At 44.3% G+C, this 25,678-nt stretch overlaps 3 protein-coding genes across 4 annotated transcripts; 2 read left to right on the top strand and 1 right to left on the bottom strand.

Annotated features, from left to right (window-relative positions):
- Window positions 1-3,873: 3,873 nt before the first annotated feature.
- LOC125732480 (threonine synthase-like 1) lies at window positions 3,874-7,249 on the bottom strand. Of its 2 annotated transcripts, none has more exons than XM_049005963.1 (2): window positions 7,034-7,249; window positions 3,874-6,796 (listed from the first exon to the last, which is right to left on the bottom strand). In XM_049005963.1, the coding sequence occupies exon 2, from the start codon at window positions 6,784-6,786 to the stop codon at window positions 4,552-4,554; it is 2,235 nt and encodes a 744-aa protein (XP_048861920.1). In that variant the 5' UTR covers window positions 6,787-6,796; window positions 7,034-7,249; the 3' UTR covers window positions 3,874-4,551. The 2 variants fall into 2 exon arrangements, with proteins under 2 accessions (XP_048861920.1, XP_048861919.1); XM_049005962.1 differs by having other exon boundaries at window positions 7,099-7,248.
- Window positions 7,250-7,362: 113 nt separating this feature from the next.
- Window positions 7,363-10,580, top strand: enkur (enkurin, TRPC channel interacting protein). The gene is made up of 5 exons (XM_049005965.1): window positions 7,363-7,556; window positions 7,818-7,963; window positions 8,263-8,495; window positions 9,000-9,146; window positions 9,876-10,580. Exons 1-5 carry the CDS (start codon window positions 7,486-7,488, stop codon window positions 10,047-10,049), a joined length of 771 nt encoding a protein of 256 aa, XP_048861922.1. The 5' UTR covers window positions 7,363-7,485; the 3' UTR covers window positions 10,050-10,580.
- Window positions 10,581-10,700: 120 nt separating this feature from the next.
- prtfdc1a (phosphoribosyl transferase domain containing 1a) lies at window positions 10,701-25,639 on the top strand. The gene is made up of 9 exons (XM_049005966.1): window positions 10,701-10,911; window positions 11,760-11,866; window positions 12,882-13,065; window positions 19,205-19,270; window positions 21,778-21,795; window positions 22,954-23,036; window positions 23,255-23,301; window positions 23,527-23,603; window positions 25,295-25,639. Exons 1-9 carry the CDS (start codon window positions 10,870-10,872, stop codon window positions 25,340-25,342), a joined length of 672 nt encoding a protein of 223 aa, XP_048861923.1. The 5' UTR covers window positions 10,701-10,869; the 3' UTR covers window positions 25,343-25,639.
- Window positions 25,640-25,678: the final 39 nt, after the last annotated feature.

Raw genomic sequence — 25,678 nt, 5'->3', positions numbered from 1 at the left:
ATTTAATTGTGACTTGATGAGGCAAATATGCAATTTTCTGGAGAAAACATCAAGCAATATGGTTCAGATTATCCAGTAACGTCGGGATCATCTGAAATATCAAGTGAAGAGCAACAAACATCAAATCTCATCAGGTGAAGAGGGGACATCTGTGTGGGGCCTTTCCAAAGATCTGCCTGGAAAAGCTTTTCGGATGTGTGTGACAGAAGGAAACAAATCAAGGAAGCAGGGAGGCACAGGAACAATGGATTTCTGGAAGTTTGATTTAGGTGTGTAATCAGGTTTGTCAGAAGTTCCAAGTGTATGAAACGGTACATGGTTTCTAGATGAACTGTATGAAGAAACGTTATTTTCAAACAAACCTTGAACACAATTAATAACCACACCTCTACGTCAGTGTCCTAACTCAGATATCCACAATACTCAGAATGATCAGAGGGAGTGTAGATGAAGGATTCCTATAACTTCAAGATCTGAGAGATGACCTTTCCAGCATGTGCATATTTACAACATACAGTACCTCTCAGAACAATCCAGGACAAATCCCAATGCTCCTCAAACAGAACAATCCAATTTAGCTTGATTTTTATATTTCTCCATTGTTAGATGCCATCTTCCCTGATGGAAAGGGAAAGTCTGGTAATGGTCAACCCCAGTCAGACACCTGTCAGCCATTGCTCAGCCCCACCCTTTGCGGGCCATTCATCATCCCTTTTTGTCAGAGTAGTGCATCCTGAATCAAAGGCAGAAGGAAACAAATGTTAAGCTTCTCTCCATGACAAATCTACAAAGGATGACCGCATCCAAGACCCCACACCCTCCAGTCTTATCTAAAAATGAATCCTGATCTTCTTTTTCCCCAAAAGCAGACATAAAATGAATTTGTCTAAGCTTGTGTGTATTTTTTTTATGAACTGAGCACTAATTGGACCAGTAGTGATCATGTGATTCTACCCACAAAGAAAAGGTCTGAATTAAGAAAAACAACTTTAAATGCTTCACCATTTGCAGACTCCCAGCAAGTGGCGGAGGAAGCAGGTGACGGTCACGCCTCTTTAATTTCAGAGAAAAGATTCCTATCTACTGGAGATCAAAGAAAAAAACCAAAAGAAAAAGCTTTTCAGTTCTTCGGACATCAAAAGGGAAACATGCACCTTCCGCCATCACTGGCCTAACCTACCTCCCATTGGTCAAAGACTTTTCCCTGCTAGTAAATAGCATATTACAATATAAGATCACAATGACCCTGTTCATGAACAATCTAAATTTTCTGGCCTGAGCAAGACAGGGTTTAAGGGAAGGATATATTTTTTCTTAATGGTGAGTGAATCGCCATGTTTGCCTCTACTACAGAACTTTCAGCGTCAGATGTCACCGTTTTTAATTACGAAGATAACACGGTTTAATTGCTAAGTGGAGGTGGGTCAGAGATTAGGGAGCAATTTTTTGAGATTGCTGGAAATCAAAATGGTTTTAGATAGCCGGGGTGGGGGGTGGCGGGATATCTGTGGGTTTGTGAAGAAGCCTATAATGAGAACAGCTTCCCATATTTTGTAGATGACACCCTCACACTGTGAGGATTTTCCACAAGGGTCTTGCTCTGCTCTTTGTTGGGACTTTGACTTCACACCCCGGGTGGGGGAAGGGAGGGCCAGGTCACACTTCCTGCCTGGAAAGCTGGGCCAGTATAGTAGTGGCAAAATGAAAAGCCTCCATTAGGCCGCAAGCTCCCTATTAAGGAAATGGAAAGAGCTGGACACATGCAATTATTCGTGTCCACTGGACCAAGGAGATCGAGCAGCTTGGGAAGTGCTGGTTCAGAACTCCCTCAGACTAGATCCAGCTACAGTGGAGGACCTGAAAGCCCCCCCCCCACACACACACAGCTGCCCCAAAGCTAGTTCCTCCTACTCTGACATCAGCAGTCATCTGACACCAGGCCTCTCTGTTGAGCTCCTCGCCCCCTCCACCCTGTTCCTATAACAGCGCAGCTACTGGCACCCCCTATAGGCCAGAAACCAAACCCACTCCATTTGCCCACTGAAACTAATCGGGAGAACCTGCATTACTATGCGTGGAACAAGAACCTTAACTAGCTAAGCTAATGACTCAAGTTCACGGCTCATCAGATTCCTGCATCAGTTCCAGAGGATGACATCATTCCAGTTTGTCTCTGTCTCCAAAGTCTTCACCGTGCGGGTGGGTAAAAATAAACATGCTGTTAGCTGCTGCTACTGCAGCATCAGCCTGGGGGTACGTGAAATCCCACAGACCCTGGGAGAAACACTGCGTTCTTCCCTCTCAACTTTAAAGCATCAGCATTTAAAGGTTTTGAAGATGCCCTGGTGATTACACAAAAGTGCAACAGAAATGTAAATAACAGCATTGAGAACTTGGCAACCTGTAGTAAATTATGCACTCCGGGGGTCCATCATCCTTCAGCAGGGGCTGCTGCCCATGCGGCCCCGCCCCTGCAGCTGACCTCCATCCCTAACAGAAATCCAGAGATCGCTGTATAACAGGGTGGCAAAGAGGGTGAAAATGGCCTCCCCAAAAACAGGGCCAGCTGTTCTGACGACACACTCTCCCTACTAAATGCCAGCTGGACATTTGAACTGGCTGCTGCTGGAGGAACCTAATGAAGGGAGCAGAAACAAGGGGAAATTCAAAAAATAGATTCGTAAGACTGGGGATTTATAAACGGCAATCGGCTAATCTGGCCTAAGCTGCTAACATAACCCAATATGAGTCTGAAAGCATTATAGCATGAATAGGCACCTGAATAGGCACAGCAGCCTATCGCAGGAGAAAGCGAGCACAGCACACGCTGAGCAGGATTCCAGACCCTAACAGAGCATATACTGATGGTCAAGATTCAAGAAAAGGTGGGTAAAGAACTGCAGTTTAGAGAGGAGATGAGAACCCCCCTCCATCCCCCCAAAGAGTGTGAACATCAGCTGCAGCTGAGAAGCAAGCCACTCCTCATCATGAAGTCCCATCAGAATTCAGCGTGAAATGCAGAGGCCCGCAAAAGACAGGCAAGTGAGCAAGGAGATCTAAAGCAGAGGCTTAAATATGCAGGAGGTCAGCCATCAGCCACAGTACCCAAACACCAATGGGGCACATTTCCAGGGACAGGCAACCCCGCCACCTGCAGGCCAATTCTGCGACACGAGGAATATTCCCTCAGCCGTTCCCATACAATCCCATGGAGTTCCACAGCTCCAAGCTCCAAATCCACCTGCCTCCAACATCATACACCATCAGCTGCCTCTTTATTTATTTGGTTCTCAACTACATTTCTCCCCACTTGCCTCATAATAATAATGATAGTAGAGAAAATTAGGTACTGCACCATAGGGGGTAGTAGTGAGCCCGTGAAAAGCAGCAAACTCAGAACTCTACATAAAGGGACAAAAGGACACAGACAGCAGGGGACCTCCGGCTGCCACCCCCAGCCATCATGGCCGTCTTCGAGGGTGGGGAGGAGACTCCAAACATGCACTCGACGCCTCCAATTCTCTACCAACCGCACTTGGCAATTATCGTAGCGGGAGCCTCGCTGAGATCAATTAATTATCCAGGTTGTAATGTCACAATGAGAGAGCTGCCCTGTCGTTTCAATAGCCACGCCCACTGCCTCCCAAAAGACCATATGATTCTCAGGCTTGGAGCAATTTAAGTTGTCTTGTTCTAGAGGGAACATTTCCGACCGTGAGGGGTACGGGGCTCTAAAAATAGCACGCATGTTCTCGGACGGCCCCCGGTAATAAATCCACAGACTGCACTGCCTCCCAAAATGAAGAATAACCACAAAGAATATACTCATAAGCGGTTTTTCACCAAAATCACGAGAGAAGACCTCATGGTGACAATGTTTAAAGAAGTTTAAAAGATGCATGCAGGTCTTATGTCTGAATTTTATAACATTTCTTTTTTTTAGTGTACTGTTTTGAGGACAGCAGCTAGAACATATTCATGCTTTGAAAGAGAAGACATTATGTAAACAGCCTTATACATGTGCTTACATATAAGCTAGATCTGAATAAATGTTTACACTGCTGGCTGATTATGTTGTATCCTCTGGTATGTTTTCAAATTACTCTGAAATTTCAAATTAAGCAAAACACAGCAGATTATGGGTGGGCGAGATTTAACCTTAACACCCATAATGAACCGAACAGATGGAAGCGGAAAATAACAGGACAGCAAATCAAGCGTCCGTTTGAAGCTCCTCTGAGACTTGTTAACCATCCTGCCTGCATTTCGTGGCTCACTGCTGTGAGTTTCCTCACCCTGTGATTGTGACAGGGTCATTTTTCAATGCGTGCGATTATTCCATGATGAGGTGTTAGAGTACACCCCAGACTGCCATCTAGTGGGGAAAAAGAAAAATGCAGTGCCAGAGACTAGTACAATTGTGAAGTAAGAGGAATATTCTGCGCATTTCACAAAATAGAAAGAATTCTGAAAAATGTTTGACTTTCTGCTACAGTTATTCATTATTAGGACAGATTCAGAGTAGATATAACTCCTCCCTTGGGAAGTCCTTTATGAACCTTTCAGGAACGAGTCTCGTATCATGGTTTCCACCTGCTCAGCCATGGAGCTGAAGTCTGCCCGGCACGTAGTATAAGACTGTCTCTTGACGTCCCGCAGGCACTTATTTAGGGCTTCGTGAATGACAGGCCGGGAACCATGTGAGCGAAACCAAGCCAGCTGGTCCAGGGGCGCCGTGGGGGTGTTCTGGACTTGAAGGGCACGCAGGACGGCAGGGGCAAACTTGGCATGATGAGCAGTGGAGGAGAAGATGACGGGGCAGGTCCGGTCCTGCAGACGGTCTGCCACCACCTTGGCGACAGCTGTGTGCGTGTCCAGGATGTAGCCGGTGCTTGCGTGCACCTCATGGATGGCGGCCAAGCACTCGGCCTCAGAGCACCAGCCGGCCAACACCCCCGACTGCACTCTCCGGAGCATGGCCTCAGGAAGCTCAAGGTACCCCTGCTCCTCGAGGCCACAGAACAGACCCCTCACCAGCTGCCCATTCCCCTCCAAGGCATGGAAGATGAACCTTTCGAGGTTGGAGGCTTTCAGGATATCAATGGCTGGTGAAATGGATGGTGTGAGCACCCGATTGCGAAGGTCGTAGCAGCCTGTGGCAATGAAGTCAGGCAAGGCGCAGTTGTGGTTGGAAGCACAGATGATCTTTCGAATAGGGATTCCCATGTTTTTGGCATACATGGCAGACATGGCATTGCCAAAGTTTCCTGTGGGAATACAGGCATCGATAGGGTCGCCAAAGCCAATCACACCATCTCTGACTAGATCCAGGTAGGCGGAGGCGTGGTAGACAACTTGAGGCAGAAGCCTCGCCCAATTAATGGAATTAGCCGTACTTAGGACTGTGCCATACTCTACCGCCAAACGTCCAGTCAGATTGGAGTCGACAAACATTCTCTTCACGGCCTTTTGGCAGAAGTCAAAGTTGCCATGGATGCCCACAGCCTTGGTGTTGCCTTTCTGGAATGCCGTCATTTGCAGCCGCTGGATCTCACTCACGCCTTCCTCTGGGAAGAACACCAGGACTCCGATGCGCCGTCGGTCGGCATCGTGCAGACTAGCAAAGCCGTCCAGTACTGCACCACCTGTGTCTCCAGACGTTGCCACTAGGACCAGGTAGTTGCACATCTGTGGGAGGCAGTGGGCGAAGAGCTGTGGCATAAGTTGCAGAGCAAGATCTTTGAAGGAGCCTGTGGGGCCGTGGAAGAGCTCCTGTACATACTGGTTCTGGACCAGATGTCTCACAGGTGCTATCACAGCACAAGCAAAGTTCTTCCCATAGGCTCGTGTCACCATTGCCTGCAGCTCTGTGGGTGGGATGTCTGCGGGGTGGATGCATTTCTCGAGAAGGATGGTTGCCCTTTCCAGGTACGACATGTGGATCATCCTCAGCCATTCCCGGGGCTCCAACTTTGGAAAACGGTTCCTAGGAACGTACAACCCACCATCTGAGGCCAACCCTTCGATAACCACATCACTGAAAAACTTTTTGGTGGCCGGTTCACCCTCACAGGACCGGGTGGAAATAAAGGTTTCTGATTCCGAGTCCTGATACCTCTTCAGGGCTCGGAGGGCTTTATCTGCCACTTCCTCCTCTGTGTCCCCACAACCACATAAGACTCTGATGTCAAAGCACTGGTTATAAAACCTTTGCCGGTATGCAAGAATGTCCCTCATAGAAACCTCAGGCTCCTGGCCTACTATGCGTTGCACCTTCATCCTGGACAGCCTCTGCAGGATGTCCTCTGTGTCCACGTCCAGGTACAGCACGATGCCCGTACGTCTCAGGCGTGCCATGGCCCCTGCGTGAAGTGGATTTGACCCAGTCAGTGAGATGACACTCCCACAGGCAGAGAAGTTTGACACAGCTGCTGCCTCCTCCTCCAGGAACCGCTGCCCGCCAACTGCTGACAGCTTGTCAGCTACGGACATCCCCCACTGACGCTCCAGCACGTCGTCGTCAATGTCGATGGCAGGGCGCCCCAATTGTTGAGCGATGATCCGTCCAACTGTTGTCTTGCCCGCTCCAGGTGGACCCATCAATAAGATGTTCTTCTCAGACTCAGGGAGGGGGTACTGTGAATGCAACCGTGCAGACAAGGGGAAGCGAAGCGGCGGAGCAAGCGCCAACATCCGTTTAACGGAGAACATCCCCTTAGACACAAGGCTGCCCCTCAGCCACTGGGAGGATAAGCGTATCATCTTGAAGATACGGTATGGAAACATCAGGGACAACCTGAAAGACAACATCAGAAAATCCAAGCAGCTACTGAGAATCCAGTGGGAATTAACTAATAGCATTTTATATACTGTATATTACACATTAATTACAGCAGGTACTGTGTCTTCCACTGCTCAGCAAAATAAAATGGTTTTGTTCAACTAATCTGAAATAATACAGTAGTATTGCTTTTTGCAATACTTGATGTCAATAATAGACAAAAAGTCAGTCACGGCAACAAGGATCAAGTACCTTTATAATACATGTATTGTAAATATGTGTAGGTGTACATAAACAGCGTTATATTTTGCAGTTACTTTTAAACCGCGTGCTCTTCCGCCCATTCCTTTCCCATGTTTTATACGTGTTTTGCAGACGCGTCCAAGTACATCCGACAAAAGAAAGCAAACTTTCAACCAATCAAACGTCACACACATTCTACGGCGAATCGGAGAGGACAAACAACTTATTTCACCTTTGCTGACAATCCACTCTGCGCCGTTCCGCAGTAGCGGAAGTGACGACAGTTCGTGACGTTCTTGCCGTCCGTCCGTACTTCGAGACAGCGTCAGTGAAGTGGAAAGCGTGGAGGTGGTCGCTAAGCAACCATCTCCGGGGGAACTACACACGCTAACACTATAAGAAACCCGAATAAGTTCCTTCGATTTCTTTAAATATCTATAAATATATCTTTTATTTTTCTGATGTCGAATTTGTCAGAAAGCATTTATAACCTCATTCCCCGTGAAGAGGTTAAAACTGAGAAACCACCAAGGTAGGTAAATATATGTGATCTGGTATTTTGTAATTTCACAGTGTTTGCCTTTGGCTAACCATAAAGCAAAATTATAGGTTTTTAAAAGGATGCAATTCAAAGCAGCAACAGCCTGAACCCAGACTGCAGCAATGATTAGAATGTATAGATGTTTATTTTAGGATGTTTATCAATACATTTCTCCTCAGAAATGTATCCTCTAATTTCCATATTGAGAAAAGTATCAAAATGCATGTTTAATTTGTCTATTAATGTCTTTAGATACATGTCAAAGTTTAGGGAGCAGGTAAATCAAGAAAAAGAGCTGAATAGGGCCAAGAGCAAGACAATGGGGCCTCCTAAGGTGGAAGTTCCATCCCCTGAAAAGTACCTGCTGAAACACTCCAAGGAACCCAGACTGCCTGAGCGTAAGTCACAGCAGCAAATCCATCCATTCGTCAGCCTTGCCCAGGGCTGTGACCCTCTAGATCCTGTGTGCCGGTCTGTCTGAAAGGAATCACCACAGCCCTGATGATCAGAGGAGGAAAAATGTCATCAAAGCACACCCACCTGGCTGCTTCTGAAACCAGGCCTGGCAGTCCATGTGCTTTCAAGCATAAAGCTCTGGATGTATTAATCAATAGTGAAGGCGCAGTTATTTCTGGTGATCATCTGCAAAGTTCTTACCCAAGAATGTTCTTACCTAACTTTGCCCTTGATCTAATAGGAAAACTCTTTGCCTACGCGGACAATGGAAAGGAAAAAAAACCCCAAGTTCCCAGCAAGACGGACAAGCCCCTGATGGGCATTCACACGCAGAAGAACTTCATCAAGAACAATGCCATGGAAACCATCGCAGCGGCACCAAAGAAACCGCAGGCGATCTGCGTCGACACCAAGAACGGAGATAAGCAGCTTCTGGAATCATCTGGCCTCGTCCCAAAATATGTGAAGAAAAAAGTATGAGTATCCGATTTGTAGTGTCAACACATAGGTTTTGTACTGTATATGTTAGGCATGAGTGGGACTGGATTTTCAGTTGTAATTAGACAAAGGACTGTTTTATTTTTACACAGGTGCTGGGATTTTTTTTTTTGGGGGGGGGGGGGCTAAGCGGATAGGATTTAAAGATTATCACATGATAGATGAATTTAGCCCATTCATTTCAGTTATGAATTTTCCCGACTCATTATTCATGATAATGAATTAGAGGAACATGGTGCCTCTAATTAGTTAAAAAATTAAGCTTTAAAGTGTACAGATGCCAGAAAGTAATATTTTCCCACATTACCATTTCTCTACTAAATCCATACCAAGGTCATCTCCATTTTACAAGTGTTAGTTTTCACAGCATGTTGAAATTTCGATCATATCTACCCAAAGAACAGAGCAAATATCTGCTGAAAGTTGACCGGCACTCCGCAGCATATCGTTTAACTTGCTTTCATGGAATGCGACTCGCAGGACTATGGGCAAACTCCCGAGTATTTGCAGCAGCGCAGGGACGAGGTGAGAAGGGCCCAGCAGGAGTACGATGACTATGTCAGAGAGCGGCTGCGAGAGGGGGCCATGAAGCAGGTGTCAGAAGAAGAGCGGGAAGCGGTCCTCCAGGTGCGACCTCGCAGACGCGGGAAGATCACGCTCTGCGTTTATCTTTCACCTTCATGGCTGTGACTCGGGCACCAATCAGATGTTAAGGGTCATCATTAAGTAAACATGGAAATGTTATTATTAATGATCCACCATGGGCAGGGGGACAGTAGGGACATGGATCCCCTGGCAGATCGAAGGGGGGAAGCCCTAAAAAGTATTAAATTATACTAACATTCGCCCAACTTGTCAACCGTGCCAAACATTACATCCCTTATTAGACCCCCTTTCAAATTATATGATCAGGGACCCAGGGAAGGAATGCGATGACCCCAGCATGGGCCCAAGGTGACATTCTGTCAGGGGGCCCAGAATTCCTAGCTAAACCCATGACCACAAGTATGTTTCAGTACAAGGCCTGTATCAGTGTCTGTGTCTGCGTTAACAGCTGGAATACTAGCTGATAGGTTACTAAGGTGGCAGCCAATCAGATGTAGCATTAAACAGCTCATACCCACTTATTATTTATATGACTGCATTGCATGGTTGACAAACCAATGGTGATAAATCATCTGGGAAGCTAAAATGCAATGTTTTAAAAGCGTTTTCTAGATGTTGTGCATGTGGAAATAAGAACAATGACTGCCAGATGAAGAGAGCCATTTTCTTTTGTATTGATCTCCTTTAAGGACAGTGTAGTCCTGTAAGCAACAGGAGCTGCAACCCACTCCTTGACTTGCATGTTTCCAGGGCCTAAAGATGAACTGGGAGGAACTGCATCGGCAGTATCAAGGCCTGTCAGTCGTCACAGACACCGCCCTCAAGAAGCAGCGCAAGGAACGGCTGGAACGGGAGATGAAACAGCTGGAGAAGGACATGGAGCTGGTGGAGAAGAACAAGATCATATATGTCGCAAAGAGCTGAAGGGAGAGGGCGGGACCTTCAGTTTATTTCACTTTAGACTTAACTAAATTTAAATGCAGCTAGTCTTACACAAGTTACTAACTTTTATTGGAGCATATTCTCGGAGGGCTATGTACTTTTAAAGTTGAGTAGTGCGGTTGACATTTCCTGTAGATATTTCCTTGGTAAAAAAAAGATGTGTTAATATCTGAATAACCATGAGGTCATGGAAGATGTGTGACTGGGTAATTCGATCGTTAACGGCGGATATCAATGAGCAGTAGCTTAATAATTTAAACACAGTGAAGGCTTGCGCGGAGTTGCGGGTATTCATATAAATATATGTCAGACATCTGTGGCACTACACTATGATGGTAGCTTTGGACGTATTATTACCTGTCTGATTATTCCATTTGTGTTGGGATTATTGTTCAGTAAACAGGAAAGCGCATTCTGCATTTAAACTGCCTTTGTTTGCCACAGCCAGGGATGAAAGTCTTGCTTGTGCTCCAGCTCCATCTGTATTACCAGTTGATAATAAAATTTAAAGGATGTAAATTAAATATTAATGAAGAACATCCTTCGAAGATGGAAATTAAGATATCGAAAAGCACGAATTACTCAACAATAACAATTAACTGAGGGTTAATATAAATCGTCACTGAGAGTCGCATATAGCAACGTTCAAAAAGTCCAAACTTTCCAGAAACAGCGAAGAGGCGGAGAGCCCGAGCTTTTACACCCCTCCTTCTGCCCGCACTCCTCCTCCCTCGCTTTCTGATTTACTTTCTTCCTCTTCGATCCGCCTGAAATCTGCAGCGGCAAGCGCAGGACCAACGGTATGGCAGACAGCGGGTCTGTGCGGGAGGACTCAAGGATCGTGGTAAATAGTTAACCCGCGTTAACACGTGCGCCTAGTCATGTATTAATTACAAAAAACAAGAAAAGTAACACTGTGATATGTATTATTATTATTATTATTATTATTATTATTATTATTATTATTTTCTATCTTCTATGTGCGCACTTGGTGTTCGGGTTCGTACGGCTGCGCTTGTTACAGTATCTGTGCATAATGGACAACGCGTGGTTATTCGGCTGATAGTAATACTGCCCCATTGAAGAAGTCATACACCCTTAGGGATCCTATGAAATATATCGGTGATTAAAATAAGTATTATTAAATGAATATGATAATTTGCACCAAAGAATTATCTTTAGCTGTACAGCAGGAGAACCATCGAGAACAATTTAACCACAGGGACATAATGAATTTCACATGCATCTTGTCTTATAAGGAAGACGTTATTCAACATTATGACAATAAATTACTTTTCAAAACGCAAGGCATGTCTGAAGCACCAGGTGATACGCTTCACAATTAAACACATCCAAGGGGGTCGAGGACCAGGAGGGGACACACGTCTCAGCTGAATCATTTACTTATCGCATGTTTGGTTCATACTCCAAAATCAGTCGCGGCTCAAGGTTCAGCCCTCAAACTTCACGGAAAGTGTTCTGTAGCCTGCTCAGTTTCTGACCTCTTCGGTGACGTAATTATTTGGACCATAGATGTAGAGGCTTTTGCCAGGGGCAAATTGTGACGAGACTCTTTTAACAGCAATAAGCTATCAATACAAAACATTCATCTCCTTCAGAAATACAGTATATGTCAGAGTTTTTAATATCAACTTTAGCCTTTCTATTTATGATTGGTTCTTTGATTTACAGATTGAAGATGATTGGCCGGGATACAGCTTAGACCTGTTTACTTACCCAGAACACTACTGTGAAGATATAGAAAGTGTCTATATCCCACACGGAATCATCATGGACCGGTAACAACTCCTTCGTGTCAGCGATTTTTTATTTTTTTTTAAAGCGGCATGGTCTCTGATTATGGATCAAATTCAAGTAAGGCTCAATACTCGTATGAAAACTGAATAGTCAGTTTGATGCTTCAAAGTGGCTTCAAATGGACACAATACAGAAAGGAACTCCAAAAATTCACTGCTGTAAAATCAATGGAACTTTTTTTTTTAAAAAAATACTGGTTAAATAACACTTCTAAGTACACATCAGCAACTGTTTGAATTCCTTCAAGCAATTATATGTCGGAAAGTATAACTAATACCATATATTCATGTAGAGTAATTTTAACCTTAAAACAATAAATATTTACATTGAGTATCGGCTCTGTATTGTGCGCTTATGTGTGTCTGAGGATGTAGTTGCATTTAGCTTTGATTTTGTATGGTTTTAATGATCTGTACAATACAATGCGGTGTTAAATATGTTAGTGTTAAATTTCAGAGTGTTAAATGTCCTATAAAACAGAGATGACTCGTGTTAACGTGTCAGTGTGCTACAAACAAAAGCTACACCAAGTGTTTAGGCAAAGTTTTGTGTCTGTAGGGTGTCGGGGTGTGTTCCCTCTCTCTTATGGCTCAACCAAGTAAGATTTTGATATATTCGCTCATGGAAATAATTGATATTTTTCTTTGTCAGACATTTTTCCCAGCCATATTTCTGTAACTTTTGAAATCTGTTCACCCGTTAAACACAAGGGAGCTTCCAAGAACAGCCAAACCTTTGTCCTCGGCTGGCTGACACCACGGCTGCCCTAGACATTCATCGCTACTGGCCCTTGCTCTTCTTCTGACACATGTTGCTTAATACTAGAAGTCGTTGTGTTTCTGATAGACATTCCATGCACATTTCAGCTGCATTTCCTTAAGCAGAGTAACATGACTTCCTGATTAGGTTACGTTTACTGTGTAGGAATCTTGGCGAATTATGGTAGAAAGGACCTTATTTCAGGGACAGCCTGGTTTGACTTTTGATTTTTTTCAGGACCGAACGGCTAGCCAGGAACATCATGGATGACCTGGGGGACCATGACATTGTGGTGCTGTGTGTGTTGAAGGGGGGTTACAAGTTCTGTGCCGACCTGGTAGAGTTCATCAAGGGCCTGAGCCGCAACTCCAGCAAATCCCTCCTCATGAGAGTGGACTTCATCAGGCTAAAGAGCTACTTAGTGAGTATGGGGTCCTGCCACATTTGCCCTTTGAGCTTTTTCCTTTTTCGGGTGTTCATAAATGTGCCTGATGGTTTTTTTTTCTTTGAGTCCCCATGAATATCAAGTAAAAACACAGTGCTTAAGGGGTGAAATAAACCTGTAAATGTTCAGAGAACCTGGTTCGTGGGTAATGGGTTTTGTTGGTCTTTTGCTACATAACACAGTCAGTGCCATTATCAATCGTCCATTTTGAGCCAAACACTGCAACTTCAGTTCAAGCATGTTGAGACAGGCTGGCTGATTCCTGCTTGAAAAGGATTTTCCGATGGTATAAATCGAGACTTGGAGCAGCAGGGCTTATAATTTACCCTGAAACTGTCAGCCCACAAGCGGGCATATGTTCTGGTTGACTATTAACGAGTGTGTGTGTGTGTAGTAATAATAGTGTGTGTTTAAGGATAATAATGTGATTTTTCCAGTTCTACTGTAGAGCTTAGTCTCTTCACTAACAGGAAGTCATTCATGGGAAAATGAGGTGAGACCAACTGGATTGGTTGATTTAATTTCCAGTTGGCTCAGGTTTCACTACGTGATCAATTAAGATGTAGCAATAGTTCAACAGTCACCTGGATGAGAGAAACTTCAAGTGAAACTTGTAAGGGATCCTCTGGGCGTCCTACATGACCCTCCCATCTGTTTCCACCTCAGCATAGTTCGTTCTCAGTGCTGCCCTCTAGGGGATGCCCACACTCTCAAGTAAACCTTCTCCGCCCTGAGCCGACGTGTCTGGTCCTGTGATGTTGCTGGACCCCATCGCATCGACACTCGTGTACAACAAGTGGCCAATTACCATCGAGCGGAACTAAAAGCTTTTCATTGTCACTTTGATGCCTCCCCCCAAGCCAGCGTGCAGCACATAACGAGTTTGGCTTTAATTAGTCATCCCTTATGCGGACGGTCAGCCACAGAAATCCAGTCTGAAAAGCACAGATTCAACATTTAGAGTAATGCGTTACCATATATCCAACCCTAGCTTACGGATAGTCACCTTTGTGGTCTAACAACCATCATATACGAGTAAACTGAATGTATATAATACGTGATTACGATGATGGCTAAAAGTAGTACGATGCCAGGAATTATAGTTAAAAATGAAACTATAGCTTCAGGTATAAAAATGGAGGAAAAATGGAAAAGTACAGATTACTGGTCATGACAGTGACATTCTACAGATTGATTTTTGAATATTCCTCGTATTTGTGCGCCTGATCCTTTCCAAATGTTTGCGTCACTAAGCCTGTAATGAAACACTCCTGCCAGCAGATGGCAATGTTGTAAGAGTTTAGTAATCAGAAAACAGCCCGGTACTATTCATATTGTGATGAATTGTTTACGTTCATACCAGCCTCTTTGGTAAATATAATATACTGATGGCTGTATTTGCGGGTTATTTTGTGTGAGTTACTGGAAAGGCTCTTAGCTGAATAAGATTGGGGGCTGCCCATATCAGAGTGGTTGAAGATATAGGGTGCCCCCCAGATTTAAGCAGGACACATAATGGATAGAGATTATGAGTTAATTATAAGCAGCTAATGTGTAGATACCTCTGCAAATTTATAAGCTCTTTCACTTTTTGCGTGAAGTCACGTGATCGGCACTTACTTTAAGCGTGCTATGAATGGACGCTTGATTAATGCGCGACTGATGGTTGCATTGTAATAATACACTTCATCAGTTTTATGTGACGTGAGTGGGGGACATTGATTGTTTCCGGTCCTTCATCAACATTATCGCGACTTCTAGAGACCGTGCGCGGAGCACTCGGAGAAAACTTTGCATCGTTTTTCTTAGTTGCATCGTTTTCAATAAATAAAATAAGACCTTTATTTTGGTGTCGTAATCCATTATCCTATCCAAAAATGAACTGTACCAGGACATACAAACACAGGGGAGGGCGCTTTTGCCAAGCTTCGTGTTTTGTAAGTACAGCCCGGTCCGTACACACCCAGTCTGGCTGCTGCGCTTTTGAGGATCTCCCATCCAAAGGCCTGGAGCCTTGAATGTAATGGTTAGGGGTGAGCGATCCCACGCCAGCTCCACTGTGTTTTCCCGTGGCTTTGCGGTTGTCTCCGTTTACCGGCGCTTTCCACCAATGTGTGTGTCCCCCCCCCCCAACCCTGGATGAAGGACTTTGAAATTTTCCAGCACGTCGAGCCTCTGCCAGTTTGGCCAGGTGGAATATAAACTCCATCCAAAGGAAATCTGACCTACAACATCGTTAACAAGACGAGTGTTTGCATGGCAAATGTCCTCGGAGAGCCCTTTATATGCAGAAACCCAAGCAGCAGATACTTGAATTTAAAGCTGGTGTTTAGGAAACACTCTGACTCTTCCTAAACTCCTATACCAAGTAGTCAACTTATCGATGCTTAGGAATGGAAGAATACAAAGAAGCCCGAAGAAGAAGAATTTTTGTAGCTCTATTTTCTTTATGATGGTTAGGTTAACAGCAATCAGCCTGTGCTTGGTTCTGACTGAAGATGTACGTGATTGTGACTGCATGCACTTTCTTGTTTTTACTTTAGTGTATTTTTGTGTCATTTAAAGACTTGCTGCATAATGTATTGCCCCATTTACAGAAATTTGGGTTAATTTTCTTTGTTCATTATTTGCTGCTTGTAACGTGTTGCAATACTTGTAGCCTGTAGGAGATTTAAAGTTTTCTTTCCAGAACTAGCTTATGAGAGATTAATTTGCTGGTATCGGTCGCTGGTATTTGGTGCTGACGGAATGTTCCAGCTTGACATAAAGCCTCAACAATCCGAGGTATTAAAGAGGCACTTCATTTCTATGTGCGCCAAAGCTAAAACAAAATCATGAAATCTAATTGTCTCTGGTCCCTTACCAATTCTTTGTAGAGGGGATGTAACTTATAGCAGGCTACTCTCCCTAAACCGCTCCTTAGAGACTTGGTGTGCATCTCACACATAACCTGTATTGATAAGTGTGACCTTTTTTGGGAATGGTCTGGTTTTTATAAATGGTCCATCATAATTGGATCAGGTTATTTATGCTCAAAACATGGAAAATAGTTTACCTGCCGAACTTCTGAGAGCACCCCCAAGCCTCAGCCGTGTTAGATTTCTTTAACAATAAAATTACAAATATTAGACTTCAAATATTTTCAAATGGCTCACAAATAACTGATGAAACACAATGTGAACAAACCTTTAATGATTTTGAATTAATCAAGGAACAGGAGTTTAAAAAATATATATAACTAAAACCAAACCAACCACTTGCCTGCTGGACCCTCCACTCAACTCCTTAAAAAATCCCTAGTAGTTCAGGCAAGACCTGTAACTGCAATAATGAATGTATCCCTGTCTTTTGGTGATGTGCCTGACCATTTTAAAGTAGTAGTAATCGGACCACTACTAAAGAATCCTATTTAACTAATCAATATTAATATGTTCAAGTGTCAAATAACTGTACTCCGTCATCAATGTCACCAGTCAAATATGGAGAACTGCAGGGATCAGTTCCTGGTCCTTTGTTTTCTCTGGACATGCCTCCATTAGGTAACGTAATGAGAAAACATGTTAATAATGTTAATTATCAGTCTTACGCCGACAATACCGAAATATACTCTTCAGGTATATTTGACACCACAACTATTGTCACTTTAGCTAATTTCTAGGTTACTTTTCATCACTAAATCAAGGTATTTGGAGGCAAGTCCGCAGATAGGAATGCTAATCTCCTCATTCCACTCCAAAGGGCTGAACTTCTCCCTCAGCAGGTCACCTTGGATACCAGCCTCTCATGCAAATCACATGTGGATGCAGTATCAAAGGTGTGACTCCTAGAGCTACGTAACATTGCCAGACTATGATGATTCCTTACTATTCATGACACTAAGAAATTGATACGTACCTTTGTATATAGCAAGTTGGGCTACTGTATTGCTCTGCTATCTGGGAGCACACATTGCACATTGAACACCTTGCAAGGGTATTAAAAATTCAGCAGCGAGTTTGAACACATAACTCCTGCTCTTAGTTCTCTACACTGGCTTCCTGTTAGGTTCAGAACTGACTTTAAAGTTCTCCTACTTGCATATAAGGCACTTAATGGTCTTGCACCTGCCTACCTGGCATAACTACTTCAAGTTAACAAGCCACATCGTCCACTCAGATCCCAGAATGCAGGTTTCCTTGTCGTTCCACATATAGATGACAGAAGTGACAGTTGGAGGGAGAGAATTCTTCCGAGGGTCCCAATATTGTGAAATGGTTTGACAGCCTATGTTCAGGTGGCTGAATCATTCTAAGTCTCTAAATCTCGACTGAAAACCTGTTACTTCCATTTAGCTCAGCTTAATGCATAACATACTGTAACCATGGCTGCTGGTGCTGATGTACATGCCGAGTACATCAGAGTTAGCACCCCTCTGCCCCTGCCCTTTGTATCTCTACCCCATTTGGCCAGCAGGTGTCGCTGGCCATCCTGCCTCTAGACTCCCTTTCTAACCCTTGTGTGTTCCATTGCTCCCCAGTCTATTACATGGCTTTTGGGTTTTGTGTAGTGTAGTCAGCCCTCTGTTATGTCTCCTAGTTCTGATTTTGGTGTATGTTAAGGTTCCTTAGTTTCATGCTTATTTAAATGTAATCTTCCCCGCCTGTTCCTTGTTGTCCCAAGTCCTTTTTGATTTGTTAATTTGCCAAGCACTGAGCTCTTGTTTTTTCTTTGCACGTCTTCGTTGTTTGCCCTGGCGATCCTGTGTATTTAAGTGCCTGACTGGGTTCAGTTCCTTAGTGAGTCATTGGGTTTCTGCTGTTCTTGTGTGTGCTCAGTAGCTATGGATCGCTCTGTTTAGTGTCTAGGTCTGATTCCTGTGTTACTCAGTTCCGAGTCTTTGCTCATTTTGGTTGTCTTTAGATTCTTGGTTTTTAGCTAATTGCTTATTCTTCCATTTGTTTTCTGACTCCTCCTGGTCCATTTGTTTTAACATATTTTCCCTGTTGTGTTTTTCGTTATATCACATAAACCCTTTTTATGTTGGAGCCGCGAGTGGATCGTCGGCCTCTTCCTGCCTGCACCGTGCCCCCCTATCGTGTATTAATGCATGATCTGACCACCTATGCTCTCTGCCTTCCTTCCCACATGTCTGGATGGTGCTCGGGGTGGGCACCATCTGAGCCGGAGTCCTGGTTCAGTCCCACGGAGGGGTGACATCATGCAAATGTAACATTGTGGGTGCAGACTTCAGTCTGTTACCCTACGCATGCCAACGTGGAGAACTGACTCATTGATGGCTTTGACCTTGATCATAGGTCACACCTTGCTTTTAGCAAGCAAGCCCACTCTCTTTTTCAATAATGTTAGCATGCCTGGGAGGGTTGGGCAGCCTGTTGTCCTTGGGCCCCCCAGGGGTTTTTCTTCTCCCTACTTGGGAGTTTTTAATTCTTCTTCTCTGTCATCCGGCTTTCTTTCTTTCTTTCATTTCTTTGTCCTCTCTCTCTCCTGTTTCTGTAGTATTCTTTCTTAATGATGTTGTACCCATGTAAAGCGCATTGGAGAGACTGGTGCTATATAAAAATGACTTGAATTGAATTGGCATGTGGGACAGGCAAACGAAACCGCCAAGCACTGAGCTCTACTTGATTTTTCTTTGAAGCATGAGTCTCTCACTTGTAACACCAAGCCTTGGAAAGCCCACTACAATTCCATGTGGTTTTATGAGTCGGAATTCTGGAACACTCCTGTAATGTCCCAGGAGACTCGGGCTGTCCGTTCAAGGCTCACGGGCGTGCTGTCCCTCACCATTGGCGGATCCCAAAACTGCTTCTTGGAAGAAAACAGGCCGCGCCTTTGTTCGGAGAAACCCAGCCAGACTGACTCGGTAGATCTTATCCGAGGGGAAATTCTGGGATCTGGGAATCCCTCGGGGAACGTGAGGGACAGAACAGAAATTTGACAATGACATAGAAAAGCCGTCCAGCCATATTTCATTCTGGCCCCGGCTAAGCTAATGTTTTGCATTAACAACATTTACAACCGCAAAAACAGAACTTCGACACCGAATGGACGGAAGGGCTTTCTCCTGTGCCGTCTTTTAAAGCCTTTTGTTTTTCTCACATTCCTCTCCCTCCAGAATGACCAGTCCACAGAAGATCTCCATATCCTTGGAGGAGAGGACCTGTCTGTTCTCAGCGGGAAGGTACGTACCACTTAGCAGCAAGGCAGGATCTCTGCCAACCAGCAGAGGAATTCCTGGATGGATCGGAAGAGCCGGTGTGTTTTGGTTGGAGTAGCTCTCCTTCTCGATTTCAAGACCATGAGGCAGCTAACTAAACATTTCAAGAATCCTTCACCGCGGTCATGTTTTGTGGGGTAAATCCTAGGGGATTTTTTTTTAACTTGCGTTGTTTTAACATGACTTTTCGATTATTTGTTTTGCTCGACCTGAATTAAGCACAATCACTGAACCAAAGTATTCTTGGAAAACATTTTCTGTTTTTTGTTATTGATGAATTGTCAGTGATTCTGTGGGCAGGTGGGATTTCCCAAATGACCACCTGATCATTTTGCTCTTGGGAGTTTTACTTGCGCAAAAATGTTCTGACGGCAGAACGAAAAAATGATTGGTTCAGAAAACGTATGCAGTCTGATTGGTTATCTCTCTGAAACCATTATTTTTCCTTCTGCCCCCAGAACATTTTTGTGTAAGTAACGAGCGTTTAGCTCACTGAGCACATGCATGAACTAGATGAGTGTGCTCGGTAGGGCGACAGAAACGGACTTTACAGGCTGCTATCTACGAATTGTAACTGACTGTTCTTGAGAAGGCACTGTAAGTACTCCCACTATCCATGGTGCAATTTGAAACTTACCCAGAGTATATGACTACAGCCCGGCCTAAAAAGACATCCACAATAGCATGGACGACGCTCAGAGCTGCCAAGTTAATGCATTTTGTCATCTCACCCATTGCAGTTGCATACTTCTGACACAAGGGGGCGATGCCTGACACTGACACTTGTGCTCCATGGGGTGGCAGACAGTAGATGGCTGACACCATTTAGTGGCTAGGCAGTGGCATGTCAGTATCTGTCAGTGACTTAATCGGGAATGCAGCCACGGGGGGGATCACAGGACAGACGGGTCAGCGATGAGATGTGCTTCCACGATACCTCTCCAAGAGCATCGTTTAACCCCCAGCTGAGGGCATGATTTGGGAGAAGGGTGCGTCGACAGCTTGGCTGGAACCTCTAGCTGGGTGTAGCCTGTTATTTTAGGGTTCAGTTTATTACTAATCTGAAAGATCCAGGACAGTGAGAGGACGTTGCCCCAGTCACCCACCAGGACAGTGATGGGGTTTGGACTGGTTAGTGGCAGACAACCCTGCAGCAATGCTGTGGCCCTCCATTTAGAAATGTATAGCCCCTTGTCGGAGATATGGCGGTTTATTCAAGAGAAGGCGATCAATTCTGTCATCTTCACAGCTCCTTCTTCCTGCCACAAAGGAATCTGAATATTCAAATAATTTACTGAGTAATACATTTTATCGGACGATCGCTGAGCTCAAGAGAGCTGCCATGCTGATGGATCTTTCGCCAGCCAGTTTTACAGTTGTGAAGGATGTCAGCTCCATCCTCATGCTTTTCAGGCCACTGTCGTGAAGAATTGGCCTTTCTGAAGAACGGGAGCGGCGGCTCGGCTCCTGGGAGACAGACACCAGGATTCCTGAGGATGTGACACTGCATTCCTAGATCCGGGTCAAAAAACGTGATACTTGGCGTTTCTGGCTGTGTGGCCCTGGGGTGCGGAGGGCAAAAAGAATAGCCCTCTGTTCCCTGTTAAAGGGGGCAGCCGCGGTCTGGAGCCTCGTGATGAAACTGGGAAACGGCTTAAAATTAAGAGCCATGGCAACGGCTCTCGGCCTCAAAACAACGTCTTTTTTTGTTAGCACTGGGCGATGCAATGTTGCTGTTCATATTAATGGCCACAGCCTGAATTGAGGGATTGAGGCATCGCCCAGCTTTTAGATCATCAAAGCACGTCCACCTCATCTGTGGCTTCATCCCCACCCAGCTTCAGCTCTGTGATCAGAAGCTGGCCTGCTTCACCTACCTGAGCTGAACCATGCAGAGGGAGGAGGCTGTCCCCTGGAGTACATACTCTTGAAATTTCCCTACAGAAACACTTCAGGAATGAAACTGACGCTATCAGAAGCACTCCTTTCACCTGGGGAGCTTTTGTGGATAATTGGGACCCCCGAGAAGATATAGTGTCCAACAATGCCTGTAGCTGAAGTTTAATAATAATCATAAACTGTGATGTCATCTGCATCCAGCAAATGGCATGAGCCAATCGGCTAAATGTCCCGCAATTGTTTTTTTATGGTGTGAAAACTGCAAGCTTTTAGTCACGATGACATCGGACCCAAGTGTGAATCTGTACTGCCTCATCACCATCAAGGAATCCTCTATAATGGTGCTGCCAGAAATCCCAGCTTTTGGAGAAAATTAAGTTCTGCATGGTGCCTGGATAAGAAGGATGTATTTGGGACCTTTATGGGTGCTGGTGGTTGTTTTACCCTGAAGATGCTTATATGTCATGCATGCCTATAGTGACAACAACAGTAACTGAATTAGTTATTGATTTTACTGTGTAAGAAATCATTTTTGTTTTCCCCTTTTCATGTTATTCTGCCATCCAACGAAGAACGTCTTGATTGTAGAGGTAAGAGGCACCAAATGTATTTTTTGATGGATATACAATGTGTAGATCCTTTTTTCAAATGGCAGAGCTTTAGAAGAAGTGTTCTTAGTTCCACACCAAACCGTGAATGTTGCTGTAACACAGACATTAAGACAGTGGACCTGTGGCCCAGTAGCTCAGGGTGAGTCCAGATGCATTTGGGGTCATTTTTGTGGCTCAAAGCCTTTTTTTAATTACATCTTTCTGGGAGGTTCTCTCTTGTTCTACATAAAATCAATATGGTTCTTTATCTGCTCCCCTTGTCACAATGAATTACATAATTGACCACTCTTTGGAGCATAAAGTAACAGAGAGAGTTATATGGTTGTTTTGTTTTACAAGTGTAGCTTTTATATACAAAGGGATTAAGAGGAATTTCTCAGAGGAAGTAGGTCTCATTAAAACATGACAAATGATTTTGTTTTAAGGGTCAGCCATTAAACTGTGTTGTGATTCATTTGAACACTGAGTTAAAAGACATTTACTCAGAAGTTATGCTTGACCCGGTTCTTATGTTGTGATTATACTACCCAGAGATGCATTGCTCTCGTTTCAGCGATGATAACAACATTAAAATCCCTCTGAGACGAGCTGATTGCGCTCTGAAAGTTTTACAGACGCATTTCAAAGGTCGTGGAAATGCGTGAGGCCTTCCCTCCCCGGCCCCTTTGCTTATTCATTAAATGAGGACCAGTGTGTTTGCTTGATGTAAAATTGAGCTGAGTGAAATTACACAGCCTGTTTTTACGGAAAAGAAGGATTCCGTTGTGGGAGGTTAGAGTGCTGAAACATTTGCAGTAAGAAGGGGAAAAACACTCAGATTAGCTGAGAAATAAATGAAAACAGATAAGTGACATGGGGGAAAAGACGTTAAATCTTATAACATTGTTAATATAATAAAGAAGTGATTAGACTATCTATAGCCCCAACGGTCTCTCTTGTGCCATTACCATCAAAGTATGGCTTCTCATGTAATAAAGCCATGTATTCCATTGAAGGCTCTCAGGATGTATCAAACACAACAAATTAAAAATGGCTACTGTGCTCTAAATATCAGTCGTTTGTGTTTATCCCGGCACCTTAAATTTGTAATTGAAATAGGACCGTTAATTTCTAAGACGCTTCCCCATTGTCCCACAGGCCATAGTTGACACTGGAAAGACAATGAAGGCTCTTCTGGAGCATGTGGAGACCTTCGGGCCCAAGATGGTTAAGGTTGCTGGGTAAGATGGCACCGTCTGGCTCCTGGGAGATTCCCCGCAAATGACAGAGCCCCCTCATTTTTTGTTTCATAGAGATATCTGACACTAGTGCGACAGGGACCTATTATCACACTACAAACAGCTTTCTGGCAATGTCAATGTGTATTTACGCACACAAGGGTGGAAGAGACCATTCAGGGGAGTGAGAGTTTTGAGGGCTCTGCTGTTTCTTCTTTCAGTTTATTGGTGAAGCGGGTGCCAAATGGACTAGGGACCCCCCCAGACTGTACGTAGTAAATCCATCCCTAATCACACTAACCCTTAATTATATGCCAAGTAAATAACATTTACGACCCCCCCCCCTCCCAAATAAGCTGCTCCAAATAAAAAAAATCACTGTAACAAGTTACTCTTTATTTAAAAGTGTTGTCCAAGAGTGCTGTGGAATTCATCTAGTTTTTACGTTACTGTCTCTAAATTTGAGTATTCACTTGCCTTCTGTTTTCTGCAGATGTTGGATTTGAAATCCCAAATCGTTTTGTTGTTGGTTACGCTCTGGACTACAACGAGTACTTCCGAGACCTCAATGTAAGACATCACACGCCACATGACGTCAACACGAGCAACTCTGTGTGGGATTTAAGAGGATGATGGTGGTTTTGCGGACCATAATTAAACAGCGTAGTGCTTCAGTATGAGATCCACAGTTTATTTATTAGTTTATTTCCTATTCATTTAATGAAATCCATATGCAGCCATATGTTTGTAAATGTGCGAGTACTTTATCTAGAATTCCACTGGTGTGAATTTTGTTTCCCGTAGATACGGAATGTTCGGCTTTCTTTGTAATTACATAATGGCCTGTTGAAGTTTGCTGCCCGGTTTTTCCTGAATTGCTATTTAGTGTTCATTTAGGATATTGGAAAGATGACGACTCTGGGTGTTACTGATTTCAGTTGGACATTTCTCTTCCTCGATGGAAGGATGACAAAGGCTATGTTTAAATATTGTTGGGATCATATAATTTAATTTTGGGGCGGCATGGTGGTGCAGTGGTTAGCACTGTTGCCTCACACCTCTGGGACCCGGGTTCGAGTCTCCGCCTGGGTCACATGTGTGTGGAGTTTGCATGTTCTCCCCATGTCGTCGTGGGGTTTCCTCCGGGTACTCCGGTTTCCCCCTACAGTCCAAAAACATGCTGAGGCTAATTGGAGTTGCTAAATTGCCCAAAGGAGTGCATGTGTGAGTGAATGGTGTGTGAGTGTGCCCTGCGATGGGCTGGCCCCCCATCCTGGGTTGTTCCCTGCCTCGTGCCCATTGCTTCCGGGATAGGCTCCGGACCCCCCGCGACCCAGTAGGATAAGCGGTTTGGAAAATGGATGGATGGATGGATGGATATAATTTATTTATTTAGATGCTGTATAGGGTATGCCAGGCTGACTCGCATGTTTGTACTTGGTGGTCAAGATCTACTTCTGTATCTTACATGCAGAAATCTTTTAACTGTCGAACACAGTTCATAGTATTGTCATTCTTTTAGGCAAAGATATCATTAAGCAAAGATATCACTTTATTGACTCTCTAATAGAGGTTTTTAGTAAAGTCAATCGAGAGCATTTATTTATACTTTTAATCAAAAGCTAATCTTAAGCATCTTATTACATCATTTAGATCTGTTTTTAATGTTTTAGGTTTTTTTGGATTTTTTTCATCTGTTTTAATATTCCTATACCTTTGCCATAAAAACGGCCCTATTTGTTGGAATGGCGTTAACTAACGTAACATAACTAACATCTCCTGGGCCTCCATGTTGGGGGTCGTGTTTTTGTCATCGGTGCCAAAATAAAGGTTCGAACCCTGACTCATGCCATTTTGGCATCAGATCAGTCTTTTCCTGGGGTCATTTTTCATCAGGGTACCCGGCAGAAAAATGCCCATGTAACTCTTTGTTGCTTGTGAACTTGGGTTCCAGGAGAAGATGAGAAATCAAGTCAGGTTGAGGAGGCGAATGAGAGGGGGAGCATGAGTGAGAGACTGAGAACGAGCCAAGCTTCAAGAGTTGACCTTCCTGCCAATATCTCTTGTCAACGCTTCCCAGTAATCAGGCAAAACCGCTTTGGTGTAAACTTTCAGCAGCGCTGTAGATGATTACAGAGGATCTGACCTTCTCGGATGTTCGTCAGTCAATACAGTGTTTCGGTCAGTCAGGAGAGCCGGGTTTGACGTGTTCCTGTCGCGCTCTGCAAACACTGATTCATCAATTTCCCTTGCTCCTCCAGCACATTTGTGTCATCAGCGAGGCGGCAAAAATAAAATACAAAGTCTGAAGAGTAAGACCGATGGCCTGCTGCGCGTGGACAAGGGAGGGCCCCATACGTCTCCATCGATACGGCGAGACTGTAAGAACCGGCCCCCGCTGGGCCAGCTGAGCTGCTTTACACTTAGAGAACCTCCTGGAACATGGGCTGCTGCCTTCCTGGGTCAAAGCAGGAAGCACTGCATGTAATCTGATTCACGATTGGTCGATATCTGCCAGTAGAAAATTAATAAATGCTCACTAACTTCGTGCCCTTCCCAGCTGTGTCGGATGTTTAATGTAATAAACTGCTGTTCCTGCTCTCATATTACCTTTTGTTGTTTTTATGTCTCCCTCAGAAGTGATT

The sequence above is a fragment of the Brienomyrus brachyistius genome, chromosome 1 (genome assembly GCF_023856365.1).
Source record: "Brienomyrus brachyistius isolate T26 chromosome 1, BBRACH_0.4, whole genome shotgun sequence".
Taxonomy (NCBI): Eukaryota; Metazoa; Chordata; class Actinopteri; order Osteoglossiformes; family Mormyridae; genus Brienomyrus; species Brienomyrus brachyistius.
This window is presented reverse-complemented; position numbering and strand designations above follow the sequence as displayed.